Source organism: Musa acuminata, unplaced genomic scaffold (genome assembly GCF_036884655.1).
Source record: "Musa acuminata AAA Group cultivar baxijiao unplaced genomic scaffold, Cavendish_Baxijiao_AAA HiC_scaffold_1124, whole genome shotgun sequence".
Taxonomy (NCBI): domain Eukaryota; kingdom Viridiplantae; phylum Streptophyta; class Magnoliopsida; order Zingiberales; family Musaceae; genus Musa; species Musa acuminata.
In genome coordinates this window covers 72,047-87,266 of record NW_027021337.1, presented here as the reverse complement: position 1 = coordinate 87,266, position 15,220 = coordinate 72,047, and the positions used below count along the sequence as shown (strand labels likewise).

General features: G+C 49.8%; 1 protein-coding gene and 1 pseudogene across 1 annotated transcript; one reads left to right on the top strand and one right to left on the bottom strand.

Moving 5' to 3' along the window:
• The first annotated feature begins 6,299 nt into the window (after positions 1–6,299).
• LOC103997998 (flavonol synthase 1-like) lies at positions 6,300–6,974 on the top strand (annotated as a pseudogene).
• A 1,697-nt stretch (positions 6,975–8,671) lies between these two features.
• On the bottom strand, positions 8,672–10,301 carry LOC135666731 (heat stress transcription factor B-4c-like). The gene is made up of 2 exons (XM_065178361.1): positions 9,670–10,301; positions 8,672–9,589 (listed from the first exon to the last, which is right to left on the bottom strand). The coding sequence occupies exons 1-2, from the start codon at positions 9,922–9,924 to the stop codon at positions 8,813–8,815; spliced, it is 1,032 nt and encodes a 343-aa protein (XP_065034433.1). The 5' UTR covers positions 9,925–10,301; the 3' UTR covers positions 8,672–8,812.
• Between the last annotated feature and the right edge of the window lie 4,919 nt (positions 10,302–15,220).

The following is a 15,220-nucleotide window of genomic DNA, read 5'->3' as shown; positions in this document are numbered from 1 at the left end:
GAATGGGCCCGAGGAATGATACCCCCCAATCGAGAAGTTGGCGCTTGCGCTCGTGCTATCCGTCCGGAAGCTACGTCCATACTTCCAGGCTCATCCGGTGGAGGTCATTACTGACCAGCTGCTTCGGCAGATCTTATCTAAATTTGATGTTGCAAGACGCCTCCTCAAATGGGCTGTGGAGCTCGGTGAGCATGACATACGATACACGCCCAGGACCGCAGTCAAAGCCCAGTCTATGGCCGACTTCATCACAGAATTAACCTAGGTCGGGGACGGGGATCTCGAGCAACCTCCCGAGGCCTAGGTCCTGCACGTTGACGGAGCGGCTAGCTCCAAAGGTGCCGGCGCGGGGCTGGTGCTGCAAGCTCCCGATGGACAGTCGTTCGAGAGTTCCCTCCGCTTCGGGTTCCAAGCCACCAACAATGAGGCAGAATACGAGGCGCTCCTTGCAGGACTATGGCTGACCCTTGAGATACAGGTAGTCGCCATCCGCGTCCTAACCGACTCGCAACTAGTAGCCGAGCAACTCAGCGGCGGATACGAAGCTCGGGACCCAACCATGGCCAAATACCTGGCATAGGTAAGGAACCTGACCGCCAAGTTCCCTCATTTCACACTATCCAACATCCCGAGGGGAGAAAACGGGCGAGCCGACGCGCTAGCTAAGCGGGCGTCGAAACCAGCCACCGAAGGCGGGCCCGAAGTAGAGGAGCTCCCTGCCCGTGCCATCGAAGTCGTAGCGGCAACCTCGGGTAGCGCGACCTCCACCTAGGTACAAGACTTGCTGCTCTTCAAACAGGATGGGACTCTCCCTCCCGACGAAGCGGTGGCTCGGCGCCGTCGTCGCACGCACGCGTGGTATACTGAGATGAGTGGACGACTCTACAAGCGGTTCTTCACATACCACCTCCTACGGTGCTTGGAGCCCGACGAAGGTCGGACGGTTCTGGCTGAGGTCCATGAGGGAATCTGCGGGTAACACATCGGCGGACGAACCCTGGCACACAAAATACTTCGCCAAGGTTACTACTGGCCCACCATGTGCCGGGACGCGAAGGCCCACATGCAACGGTGTAGTTCGTGCCAAGAACACGCCCGCACACCCTGGCAGCTCGCGGTCTCGCTCACCCCTATCGACTGCGCGTGGCCATTCGCGCAATGGGGTCTGGACCTGCTCGGCCCTTTTCCCGCAGCCTCGGGACAACGAAAGTACATCGTCGTGGGCGTGGACTACTTCACAAAATGGGTCGAGGCCGAACCGCTGGCGACGATCACGGAACGGCAAATAGAAAATTTCGTGTGGAAGAACATGGTGACTCGGTTTGGCTTGCCCAAAACCATCATCACCGACAACGGGCCCCAATTCGCCAGTAGGAGGTTCCGGGAGTTCTGCGCGAACCACGGAATTCAGCTAAGGTTTAGCTCGGTGGCTTACCCTCAGACGAACGGGCTAGCAGAGGTGACCAATCGGTCCATCATAGACGGGCTCAAAAGGAGAGTGTCCGCAACCCGATTGGCTTGGACGGATGAACTCTCGAGCGTCTTATGGTCATTACGCACCACTCCCAAGACCATGACCGGAGAGTCCCCCTACAGCCTGGCGTTTGGAACCAAAGCTGTGCTCCCACCCGAGGTAGCCATTGCCACCCTTCGGACAGAGAGCTATGTAATATCCCATTAGTCCCACATCGGAAGTGGGGAATGTGTATGATTAGCTTATAAGGGCCTGATGAGTGTACTACGTTAACTCTCGCTTGAGCATTTTGGTCCGCAGGACGTCAAACTAATTGAGTTGGGGGTAAATGTAATATCCCATTAGTCCCACATCGGAAGTGGGGAATGTGTATGATAAACTTATAAGGGCCTGATGAGTGTACTACGTTAACTCCCAAAATGGAGTTATTGGCCAGTTAGCTCATCATACTCGGGTCATGACAAGCTATAACGAGGAAGTCTCGAATGAAGGACTTCGAGTCGCCCTCGACCTTTTGGAGGAGCAGCGTGCCGACGCACACTTAAAAGCCCTCTCTTATAAAAGGGCCGTCGCAAGGGTCTATAACAGAAAGGTACGACCCCGACCGATTAAGTTGAGCGACCCGACCCAAGCAAGGGGGAAGTTGGCCCCCAAATGGGAGGGACCTTATCGGGTCATCGAGGTAATCCGACTGGGTACTTACAGGCTCATGACAATGGACGGTTCTTCTTTGCCGACTGTATTACAAGACTCGACTGTATCAGGATTCGGGGGTTATAAAAAGAAATTACAGGACTCAACCCTAGCTCAGCCGAGCTGACCTCAAAACTCTACCCTAACCGTCGGAACCCCCGACGCTATCGTCAAAGGGAACCTCATCCGGCATATCTACATCCAAATCCTCGGGATGCGAGGCAAACGGATCCACCTCGACTTCCAGCCCGGGATGGCGCATCTTGAACCGGCCTAGGGCGATCCGGTACCCATACTCATAAGTGACCTGCCATGACCGGACCAACCCGAGCTGGAAGCCTGAGGATTCCTAGTAGGCTTCAATTATTTCTTTGTCTTTTTCTGACCGCCGGTCCCGCTCGGCAGCCAGAGCCTCTGAGGCCCCCTTCGCCTCAGCCAGGGCTCCCTCCAACTTCTGGGTCAGGGTGACCGCCTCGCCCCGGGCCAGGCGAGCCTCGGTCTGTGCCACCCCCAGAAGCCCTTGGAGACCCGCCTTCTCCTCCTCAGCCGCCTTCGCCTCGGACCTCAAGCGAAGGACCTCAGCCTCCAGTGCCGACATACGCTGGTCGGTCGCCCCCGCCTCAGACTGGAGGCGCATCACCTCCGCTTCGAGCTCCGAAGAGCGCTGCTCAGCCACCGCAACCGCGTCCGGAGCTGCTCCCGCACGAACCTCCTCGAGCTGCTTGCGCAGCTCGGCATTCTGGTCCCACAAGATGCCCAGGGCCCGACCTGCGTCACGCACGTGTTCCGCCAACACCATCGCGTAGTGCTGGCCCTGCAGAAGGAAGGTCAGGACCACCCTCGGACAAACCGTAGGTCGGGAACCAACAGCAAGACACTTACCCACAGTAATGACTTCATGGATTTACCGAGCAAGACGTCCGAGGGCATGGTATAAAGCTCGCGAGCCATATCTGGGTGAAGCCCCCCTCGGATGAATGCAGTTGCAATCTCCCCATCAGCCCATAACCGAGTCCCGCGGGTCAACCCCCCCCAGCGGGCCAGTAACCAGTCGGAGGGTTGGCCCTCCGAACGCTCGCCCATCAGGCGCGCCTGGTAGGAATCGTTCGACGACCCCGCAGGCAGGCGACACAAGTCCCGAATCGAGGGCTCCCTAGGCGCCTTTCCCGCCCCCTCATTGCTTGGACCGGCCCCGCCCCGGCCACGCCCTCTTCGCCGATCGCGCGAGCTCGACTCCGCCGCCCCTTCGCATGCCTGAGCCTTCGGAGGAGTCGGTTTCTTCGGAGCGGCAACCTTAGCCTTCTTTCGAGGACGGCCGGCCTCGAGCTCCACTGGCGCCTCCCTCGTGCCAACGCCCAGGCCGATGGGACGCCGCGGGGATGAAGCCGACGGAGTACGTCCTCCGCGCATTGCAGTAAGGTTCACCATTTCTGCACGAAAACATTCGACCTCGGTTAGAATTCCAAAAAAGAAAAAATAAAACAGGAAGGCCTGCCGCTACCTCCTTTAAGGCATACCTCGAGGTACCGAGCTCAAACCCGCCTCGACCAACCACGCCTCGGTCATCTTCCGGATGACTCTGGAGGACGGGAGGATCTCCTTCAATCTTCGAAGGGCCTGGAGCTCCCCTTCATCCAGAACCGGGGCGGTATTATCGACGGCGCGCGTCGCCCACCGGAGCCCAAAATTCGAACTCTCCGGATGGCATACATAGAAGAAACGCTCCTTCCACCTCTTGTTGCTGGAAGGAGCCCCGCTGACCCGGAAACCCGGTCGAGTGGACAAGTAATAACCCCCCGACCCCCTGGATAGGTGAAAGCAGGAGAGGAAAAGAGACTGGCTCGGGGGAATTCTAGCATAGTAGCATTCCCCTAGGAACGCCACCAAATAGCACCAGGAATTTGGCGTCATCTGAGAAGGGGAGATACGCCACCACGAGACACAGGAGGTTATGACTGGATGGAACGGGAGGCGCAACCCGGCCGCGAAGGCATCCACGGTTAGGGCGAAGCCCCTAGGTATAGGATCATACGCCCGCTGCCCCGACTCGGGGGCAATGAGCGTGAATTCCGCCGAGATACCGTAACGATCCCGAAGGGAGCCAAGCGACGACTCGCTCACGGTGGAGTCGAGGTCGTGTGGCCACATTAGTGATTCAAGGGCTTTGGCGGCCCTTTCCTCGGACGATGAGCGGGGGCTCGCCAACAATGCCCCCTCGCCGACGGAACCGGAAGCAGGAGGCAAGGAAGGAGAGGGCAGAGAAAGAGAAGCCATCATTACCAAGTCTTGGAAAAGAAGGTAGGGCAGCCGATGGGTACGAGATTAGGTCGCCCAAAGAAGGGGTCGAGCGAATGCAGGTGCTAGGGCGTGAAGGAAGCTGACGGTGCGCTATTTATAGCCTGCATCCCGCCAAAACAGCGACCCTTCCTCTTCGGAAGTGTGCTGCGAAGACGCAAACGTCACCTCACCATAAATATAGCCTGACGTGGCAGCTAACGGCAGCGCGGTGCAAAGTACGGAGGCGCCAATCATATCAGCCTCGAAAGCCGGCGACTCCCAAGAGGGGCGGCTCTTTGACCTTCCCCAGGAAAAAAGCAACCTGGCCGCCCGCGCCCGCGCACGATTGAACGGTTAATCGCTGGGGCCACCTCCTCGGTTGCGTAACGCCCGAAGCCACCTCCTCGGTCGCGTAACGCCCGAGGCCACCACCTCGGCCGCATAATGCCCGAGGCCACCTCCTCGGTCGCGTAACGCCCGAGGCCACCACCTCGGTCGCATAATGCCCGAGGCCACCTCCTCGGTCGCATACCTCCTCGGTCGCGTAACGCCTGAGGCCACCACCTCGGCCGCATAATGCCCGAGGCCACCACCTCGGTCGCATAATGCCCGAGGCCACCACCTCGGCCGCATAATGCCCGAGGCCACCACCTCGGCCGCATAATGCCCGAGGCCACCTCCTCGGTCGCGTAATGCCCGAAGCCACCACCTCAGCCGCATAACGCCCGAGGCCACCTCGGCCGCATAATGCCCGAGAATGCACCTACGCGACCAGCCCGCCTACGCCATGCTCCTCGGCCCAAGGCTTCCCGAGACACACCTGCGCGACCAGCCGCCTGCGTCGCCCTCGGTTCTACACTCCCACTCGCCCGCTCAGGATGAGCCCGACCTCATGTCGCCTGAGACTGTCGCAAACACCAAGGGACAAAGCCATGCCTCGGACTCCCCCAATTGCAAAACCGACGCATAGCTTCTTCCGGGGAGGGGGGAATATGATAGGGGTAATAATGGCGACATGACGTGTCACGACGTCGATCCCACCTGGGAGCCACTCTGTCCAAGGAAGAGAGCCATAATGATGACTCGACACGTCCTGACATCATCCGCTCTCAGACAATGACTTCATCGATGTCTGACCCCGCGCGCGGGACGAAGGCAGAGGAGGACGACGACCGCCCCCCGCCCATGCCCTGCGGCGAGTCAGCTCCCCACGCAACGTCAGAAGCAATGTCAGACGCCATCAGGGGTACGATCCTGCCTCCCATAGGCAGGACCATCAGGTAACACTTAACTACCCTATAAATACTCCCGAGTTCTAAGCAGGAGGGGGGACTCACACCCAACACTTGTACGGGGGCATCTCTTCCTCCAAAATCCTCTCCACATCACTAACTTGATCGTCGGAGGGGTCGGGCCGAGCTTCCGACCCGACCTGTGTGCAGGAAAGAAGGCGAGGTCACACCTCCCCGAAGAGGCGACAAGACTTCACCCCCGCGCTACGCCCCAACTGGACCGCCGTGACTGGTCACCCCGGCTGCCCCGAGGAGCGCCACGCCGGATCCCCGTGCATTCGGACCCGAACCAAGCCGCGTCGGCCCCGAGGCCACGGCTTACGGTTGTTTCCCACAACACTACCAATTACTTAATATCAAGAAAACCAGACCATCATAAAATAATCTACCAACTAAAAAAAAAATCAAACATAGGAAATAAACATAAGGTAATTATTGTCTACTTATAGAGCAACAAGACAACCATAATTTGAATGTAAACATTATAAATCGAGTTCATATTCAACAAATAATGCACACACAAAATTTCCCTTGCCAAGCTCCAGTGAAAACTTGGATTCCAAGAGAAGACATCTCAAGATCTTTCTCGTTGATTGAAGTTCATGTGTGTCGATAGGAAGGCGAACGAGGAGTACGCCAAACACTTGGTTGGATTGGTGGACGAGATGCTGAGAAGCCTGTCGAACGGACTTGGACTGGAAGAGTCCGCCCTCAGGGACACCGTGGGAGGCGGAGACCTCGAGTTCTTGCTGAAGATCAACTACCACCCGCCGTGCCGGCGGCCGGAAATGGCCCTGGAAGTGGTGGCTCACACCGACATGTCCGCCATCACCACCCTCGTCCCCAACCACGTTCCCGGCCTTCAGGTCTTCAAGGACGGCCACTGGTTCGACGCCAAGTACGTCCCCGACGCGATCATCGTCCACTAGGCGACCAGATCGAGGTACGTACGTACATACGCCACTGACGTACTTCCATGTTCTTCTGCTCGTCGTTATCATCATCACCACCCGTGAGTGCCGCAGATACTGAGCAACGGCGAGTACAAGAGCGTTCTGCACCGGACCACCGTGAACATAGAGAAGGCGAGGATGTCGTGGCCGGTGTTCTGCTCCCCTCCGGGCGAGACGGTCGTTGGCCCGCTGCCGCAGCTAGTGAGCGACGACACCCCTGCAAAATACAAGACGAAGAATTACAAGGACTATGCCTACTGGAAGCCGAACAAGATTCCACAGTGAACTCGCACTGTGTTGGGTGGGGTATATTAGGCTCACCATGGTTTCCTTCTCATGCAACCTTCCTTTTATCTACTACCATTTACCTAATAAATGCATTGCTTCTCAAAGATGGGGACTTAATACTATGTATTAGCTCTATCATAACCGCGATTACTAACACGGCAAGCAAAAAGCATTGGTGTATGCAACCATGTTGTGAGGTTTCAACATAGCACTACTATAACTCTTCTCATTCATCGTGACAAATGAACACAATATATATATATATATATATATATATATATATATATATATATATATATATATATATATATATATATATATATATATATATATATATATATATATATATATCCATGAGCATAACGTGCATATCACAGATCTTGGAAATTGACTGAACTTTCAGTGGACGGACCAAAAACTTGCTTTACGTGGTCGCAGTGCCTTAAAGAAAGCAATGTTTGTATGCTCATCATATCCATGGGACTATTTTTTGACTTCTTCCATCCCTGATTCCACTTTTTTACTCAGACAAAGTGTCATCTCCAATCACTTCCCTTCAAAGCTTTCTCTCCTTTCATGGCCCAAAGGCCACCCTGCACACTGCCCTCTAAAGGAGACTACGGCAGGCGTGGCATCCATCTCCCAATCTTGGTAGAGGTCAAACTCGAATCAGTGCCCACTCTCGACTATCGCCTTTGAACTCCATGCACGCAAGTTGAAGCATAAAGCAGGTTGGCAAAGGGTGTGTGTTCCCAGTGAAAGTGGCCCTCGAGTGGGAGCTCGGAGTAAGAGAAAGGTGGGAGAGGAAGGCAAAAGAAGGGAACAAAGCCCCGATGTCCCAAAAGAAGAGCCTCATGGCACCATCATGGCCTCCTCACAGATACCCCTCGAGGACATGACAACATAGGATAGAAGGAGACGATGCAATTTAACTGGAGTGAGAAAGCAGCAGCTCCCCACTGCCCGACAGAGCACAATGCCCTCACCCCGAAGCTTCAGCTGAAAGAGGAATACAAGGAAATAATCCCAATTGGTGATGGCAATTTTAGTTCGGATTGTAGTGGATCAAAGTCAGGTTGAGAGATATATGAGATGAAAGACCCATCGTTGACGAGATTCGACACATGGTATCATGCACGAAGTAGGACATCCAAGTGCTGCTGCTGCTGTGTTTAATGGCCTCTATTTAAGCTGGTTGGTAAGGGATCCGGAGGCTTGCTGGTAAACGTATTTATTGTCTGGTTTTGGCCTTTCTTTTGAGAGGAAACTGATGAGGTGGGTGGCCACGCTCTGAGGCCTCCCTCTGCATGAGCGCCTGAGGACGGGGAATCTCTGCGAGCCATCACGTTCCAAGGTTCCCCTTCCAGGTAGAGCGTGAAGGAAACCACCAACCTTCTGTTCTACTTCTGATCTCTTTTCCTTACTCTCACGTTTCTTGTCATTAGATCGCTGATCCAAGCCACCATTTTTTAAGTCTGACGGCGACGCCATTCCATCATGATCCCTGATCTCTTTGACCGACGAAGACCGAGTAGCCCTCCTCCCTCCCTCCCTCCCTCTCTCTCTCTCTCTCTCTCTCCCCCACTGTAACACTCCGAGCACGAAGCTTTACTGACGAACTCGGTTGAGCTGCTTTAAATGGTCTCTTACGTGGGATTGAGCAGTTGGAACTCAGAAATGTTGAACAAGGGGAATAGATGATTATGTACATGACTCATTAGAAGCAACTAAGAAACTAGCTTAAATGAGAAGACACAACCAAAGATAGAGAGATCAAGAAAAAGAAGATACTTAGTTGAATGGGACGGACTAATTATAGGGAGATGAAGTGAGGGTTAACATGGCATCAGGTTGAGACCTAAGTCCATGTTTTGTGGTACCAAGCGAGGTTTCGTCGATGGCGACGTCGGCTCATCTGCTTGCAACCCACGCTTGCTGCTGCTAATGGAACACCCGTCGAGTGGCACTCCGAAGAGCCTAGGCCTTGCGCTGCTACTTTCTCCATTGTCGGGGTGGTGGTTCTTCGCGGAGCGATGCAGGGGTGATGGTGGCGATGGCTCTGATCCGGCGATCGTGAGGGAGCTACTGGACGTGGTGCTGCCCGAGTTGAGGCCCGCCCTGCGCTGGTTATAGGCGGAGGAGAGGAGAAAGTTGGCGGAGGCCGCGGCGGTGGAGCTGGGGGCGACGGGCCGGACGTGATTCTGCACTAGGTAGATGATGTCGTTGTAGAGCTGCCGCATATGAGACAGCTCCGACATCAGCGCCGCGTTGCTCCGACGCAGCCTCTCGTTCTCCTCTATCAATGCGGTCGCCGTCGCCGGCCCTTGTCCTCCTCCCCTCATAGCAGTATCGTTACCACCGACAAAACTGTTAGTCCCGAGGACAAGGAGGCGTGGCGATGCGACCTCGCGCCAATGGGGACTTGGAATCTGTTGGTCGTCGAAAGCATGATGGTGGTAGAGAGGGAACAGAGAGGGAGACGAGGGCAACGGAAACAAGGAGGAAGCCGAGGCCGTCTTACGACGATGGATCTCACATAGCAAGTGCTTCTCCCCCTTACGAAAGAACTCGTTGGCGAACTCCCATCTCTCAGGCACCACCTTGCGAAACCCCTGCATCACCAACTCAAAGCGGGCATTAGTTTGGACGGCAACACAACACGCGGGCACACAAGAGAACGAGAAGCACGCACGTAGGTGTTGAGCTGGCGGACGAAGCTGGAGAAGTTGTTGTGCTTGAAGTAGCTGGGGAGGATGTCGCGTGCAAACTCGGGTGGCCGCCACACCACGAAGGTGGAGACGCGGTCGTCGCCCCAGGAGACGACGTGGTCGGTGGCGGGGTCGTCCACCAGCTGGTAGGTCTTGGTCAGGAACGGCGCCGGCACGGGTCTGTTCCCCTCCACCACTCCGTCGCCGCCATCTGCAGTGCCCCAGCACTCGATCTCCATGAAAGTGGAGCCGGAGCGTGTCTGCTTGGGTTCTTCGGGAGGGAGGGAGGGAGCATGTGACAGGTGCGGGAGTGCGTGTGAGGTCGTGCGATGGTGGGTTTTGTTTGTTCTCTTGGTGGCCTCGGACGGTGTGTGAGAGGAGGGAATATGTGTCTGTCTGTCTGTCTTGGAAACAAAGCGCGAGCGAGAGAGAGAGAGAGAGAGAGAAGAGAAGGAAAGAGAGATGGAAGTTATAGTTCAGCTTTCAAGATGAACCCGTGACCCTTCGTCTCTCCCCGTGGCTTTAGTTGGCTTGCTTTCTCTCGCTTCGGCTGTGCGCTGTCGAGCTCTGTGAATCAGTCTTTTTAAGGTGGTGTGGGTTTCGGACTGTGGTGAGCTTCCCCTGTAGGGCTGAGAAACCTCTTTCCCTGCGCTGCTACTCTTCTTATATCGGTTTCCGAATCTGCTGCTGGCGAGAGCACGCACTCAAAACAAGCATGAGCGAGGGCATGGGGGTGGGGGTTGACTGTGGTCTGACGCTACTTTTCCCGCCCTTTCTATTCTTACGTGTACGTCTGTCTTATCGTGCTCATTAATATCACTTCCGCAACTGGGGATTTCAATTAATTGCATCACGGAATGCACTTACGCGTGTGAGCATATTGTTGGTTAATATTTTGGATCAATTGGACATGACTTTTTTGTTTTTGTTGGCATTTTATTCTTGCTTTTTTCGTGGAAAATATGTATATTTTTGTTTGTCTTGTACCGGATAATTAATTTGCTAGATATATTCTTTTGGAATAGCATAAATATCGGCATAAGATTAAGATTAAGACGGAATACGAAGATGACACCCAACCCTTGGACACTGTTATATTATTAGTCCACATACCTCTTTTATCTCGGTCAAAGAGGCTAAGTCAATGTACTCGTCTTCCAAATACGTTTAATAGCTTATGTCCTCTCTCTCTCTCTCCCGCGAACGGGGTGTGGCATTCACAGCACAGCCTGAAACCTTTAATGGTGCGTATGCGTTTTTGCTGCCGACATTCTCCTTTTCCAATGTGAGCAAAAAAAGACGTGTCTCGAAAGCTGCCATGACGCCACTTCATTCCCTCCCTCCACCATATCCCTCCCGCGATGTGATGATTCCAGCTTCCTTCCCCCTCGTCACAGGCCAAAAGCTCCGCCTCAGCTTGGCTCGCCGCCCTTGCTGTTTCATCAGGTAGGCGATGACGGGGATAAAGGTGAGCAAAAGATTCACCAACTTCTAGGAGATCAGCCGCAGCACCGTTAACGCCATTCTCTTCAAGGCAGGCAGCCTGTGCGCGATGCCATAATCGCTGATTCAATCACTGCAACTTTTGCTTTTTCTCATCTGTCCTTCCGGTTTCTCCTCTAATGATGTCTCTAAGTCTAACATGAGGAAATGGTTTGCCATTGCAAGGACACCATAGTTATCTCCTCATTCCGGCAATTCTGAAACTGATCTTATTCTTCTGAACCATTTAAATGCTTTGGAGATAGGACCACCACAAGGTTCTCAGTTGTAGAGATCCTTTTCAGACATCCCACTGCATGTATCGAACATATGCATGCGAAATTTGGTTTCGAAGATAGAGCAATATTAGTATAATAATAATAATAATAATAATAATAATAATAATAATAATAATAATAATTTACTCTGACATCTGTTTTGAAGCTATTAATTAGAGTTTTATTTACATTCATAATTAAATAATACAAACAACAATCTTTCAAAATATTCAGAATTGGCTACAGACACTTTCTTTTCATGTTGGTTTGGGTAGAATGCAAGATCTTTATTTGAGATAAGCACATTTTAATATTGCATTTGTATTTCTATTTTATTCATAAATAAAATACTTCAGATTAAAATACTTTATTCGTATAAGAGTGCAATAATGGCGAAGGATTAACTCTTTCAATAGAACGTACTATTACCCAACATATTGTAAACTATTGGTCTGTGAGAGAGGAGAAGATTCTGCTCTAATTCCAAGAACCACCATGCATGTTACCCACTTGTGGACACTGTCAACCATGTATCTCAAGGTCAGGTCCCTAAAATTAAAGCTCAGTTGCCCAGTTGCAGCAACAGTGTGTGCCACTCCACACTCAGGGGAGAGAGAGAGAGAGAGAGAGAGAGAGATTGCCCGGTTGCAGCAACAGTGTGTGCCACGCCAGACTACACGGATGAGTGAGTGAGTAAGCGAGAGAGACAGAGAGAGAGAGAGAGAGAGAGAGAAAGAGATTGCCCGGTTGCAGCAACAGTGTGTGCCACGCCACACAACAAGCATGAGTGAGTGAGTAAGCGAGAGAGAGAGAGAGAGAGAGAGAGCGAAGCGCCTCGAAAGTATTAGACTAGGGAGCATATAGCCTGTTAAAGAGGAGTCCTCGGAAGCATTAAACTAGCCGACGATACAGGCTGCTAAAGAGGAGTGTGAGGTTTCCACAGGAGATGGGCGTGGAAGGAATCCAACCACATGGTTGTCTTCTTCTTCTTCTGCTGCAGCAGCTGCTGCTAGATCCGAAGGGGCTCTTCGAGGTTTCTCATGTCGCAATTCCTTGTCTATTCTCCGTGGGCGAGAAACACGAGAGCTGCGGCAGCATCTTTTGCTTCTGTTTCCATGGCATCGTCGTTTGGAGACGCGGGAGTGCAGTCAAAACTGGAACTAAGATGGAGAGAACAGATGGGAGAGTCACGGGATGGCGGTGGTTGGCGACGCTGTCGCCTGCTTCATGTCCAAATTAACTGTTCTTCTCTGCTGCTCCCCGAATCGGACGAGAGAAAAAGAGAAGAAGAGTCCTATTGACAGACGAAGCATGTATAGGGTCAAGAGATGCATTGTGGGATAACATGACCTTTGGTGGCATCTAGTTGTTTCGATGAGAGCCAAATTTATAGCTACGTCGTCTACAAATTAAAGGTAGTTTATACGAAGAAGAGAAAAATTCTGAAATTAAAATAATATTAAAAAATCAACAAACTAAAAATATATACATAATTTAATATGATTTGATAAGTTTCACTTATATCTATAATAAAGTCAATTATAAGACATTGAGTTATCCTCCTTCATATAAATTTTTAAGAATTTATATATATCATCTTTTACCTTTTATAGAAATTTTATGGTCTAGGTTTAATGGGCTAACTGACCTATCAACTTCGTTTAATCTAAACCACTGATTAAAATATTTAAGCTGAAGTTGATAGTAGTACATTCATCAAACTCAAATCAATCTTAATCTTACCCATTTTCTTTCGACGTGGGACTAATCAGAAGTGTTATAAGAAATGTTTGAGAGTTATCCGCTTTATATACCCGAAGAAAAATTGACAATCATAAAAAATATTCTTTATCTCAAAATCTAAAGATACATGAGATATTTATAGAAAAATTAAATCCTAATTACTATAGTTCTATTCTTTCACGAGAACTTCTTAGGATTTCGGATCTTACCAATATTGATTTCAAATTTTAAAATAATTATCAATTCAACAATTATATAAATACATATTTATATTTTTAAAGATATTATATCTCATGAATAGTATAATGAAATATCCACCAGCTCCAGCTAGAGAGAGAGAGAGAGGAATATGTAGCCTCGTATAATACATTCTAATATGTTGTTTTCAGTATTTGAACTACAGTTTGCTGGTTTACTCTTACAATAACTATATTGTGATATTATGAAGCAAGTAACAGATTGCAGAAGCATCACCACAAACTCGATTAAGATGTTGAGCTTACAGTCCCAAAGCCATCGAAGCATGAGAAGAGACAAAGAGTAGAAGCAATTCACAATAAGAGCAGCGAAACCAGAATATATATATATATATATATATATATATATCCTGTCTACAGGATTCCATGACAGGCTAATGCCAAAAAAGGATTGCGTCACACCTGGAAAAGCTCCTATGAACTGATATCCTCTAAATGTTTCTCTTATATGCCTCGTGTGATTCTTTAGTCCTTTGATGCTTTAGAAGCTAAGAATGGTCAAATGACTTGTGCAGTAGGGATTTCGCTGTGGCTCAGATCTAATACAACAGAAGACAACAAAGAAAAGAATGGCTGATCAGACCAGTCTGCTCTGAGAGGACATGAAAAGGCTGTTCTTATCACATGCTACTCTTCTTCTCTTCTTAAATGGGTCACGACTCATAACCCCATGTTCATAGTCAAACAATTAAGACATGCTTCGGTCCCAAATAATAATTCAATTAAGAGAATCAATCCCCAAACCCATTACTAGGAAAGAAAAACCCTGTGATTATTTTTTTAATAATAATAAAAATAGTATGGTATTTTTATAGAATATCTAATCCTTAGTTACAAAAATCCTATTTATTGAATAAAAAAGGTAGATTTATTTTTTTATTAAACAAATTTGTCCATGGATTTTTCAGTGTGTTTTCAAAGTTTTTTTTTTCTGAATTACCTAAGAATTTCAGCCAATATTGGAACAAATATGACATTGTTTATATAAATCCATAATTCAGGAAAAAAATATGATAACTCTAGAATAGCCAATATTGATGAAGTAATCAAAAACCAAGTCTAGTTAGAGCAATCAATATTAAGTAAGTGACATGCAAAAGCTAATCCTAGAAAGCTAGGATTGGGAGTACATGGTATGTTCCCCCAATTTATTATACATATTAGATAAGAAATTAAGACAGGATTACTTCTCTAACTATACTTGTCGTAAATTTGATTGACAAATATCATAATCATTCTGAAAAAGATTGATATACCTGACTGAGTATTTGAGCAAACCCGATGTACTGCTATCTAAGAATGACAAATTTCATCTTGTCTAAGCCTAAACTTGGCTAATTATGTATCATCTTGATTTGATTAGTAAGGCTTCATTGGTGTACTGTTGTTAATTTAGAGGTAAGTGATTTAGACTCAATGAAGTTAATGAGTTTCTTTTCCCATCATATTAGATCATGACAAATACATAGCTACTTAACCTATTCCAGAACTTGATAGAAGGATATCAAACTTTCTATGTGCTAAGAGCTTTCATTCATCCGTTTGCCTTAAGCTAAAGGGAGAGGGTTGCAAAGGGCGAGTCAATATGGACTATGGAGAACTACCCAAGCCCAACAATCCATGAATTGGCTTGTTGAGCTTCTACCACACAATAAAACCAAATGGAACACTTCAAACTAGCTTAATAATTTAAATTGGATTTACAATCAAGTTATGAGAAGCTCGATCCATCCGACTCGAGAGCTTGATGAGATACAATGAGACGATACCCATAT

Coding starts and splice junctions, on each gene's coding strand:
- LOC135666731 (XM_065178361.1), bottom strand. CDS start 9,924: ATGGAGATCGAGTGCTGGGGCACTGCAGATGGCGGCGACGGAGTGGTG. Junction 9,590..9,669: donor TCCGCCAGCTCAACACCTAC/GTGCGTGCTTCT, acceptor TTGGTGATGCAG/GGGTTTCGCAAGGTGGTGCC.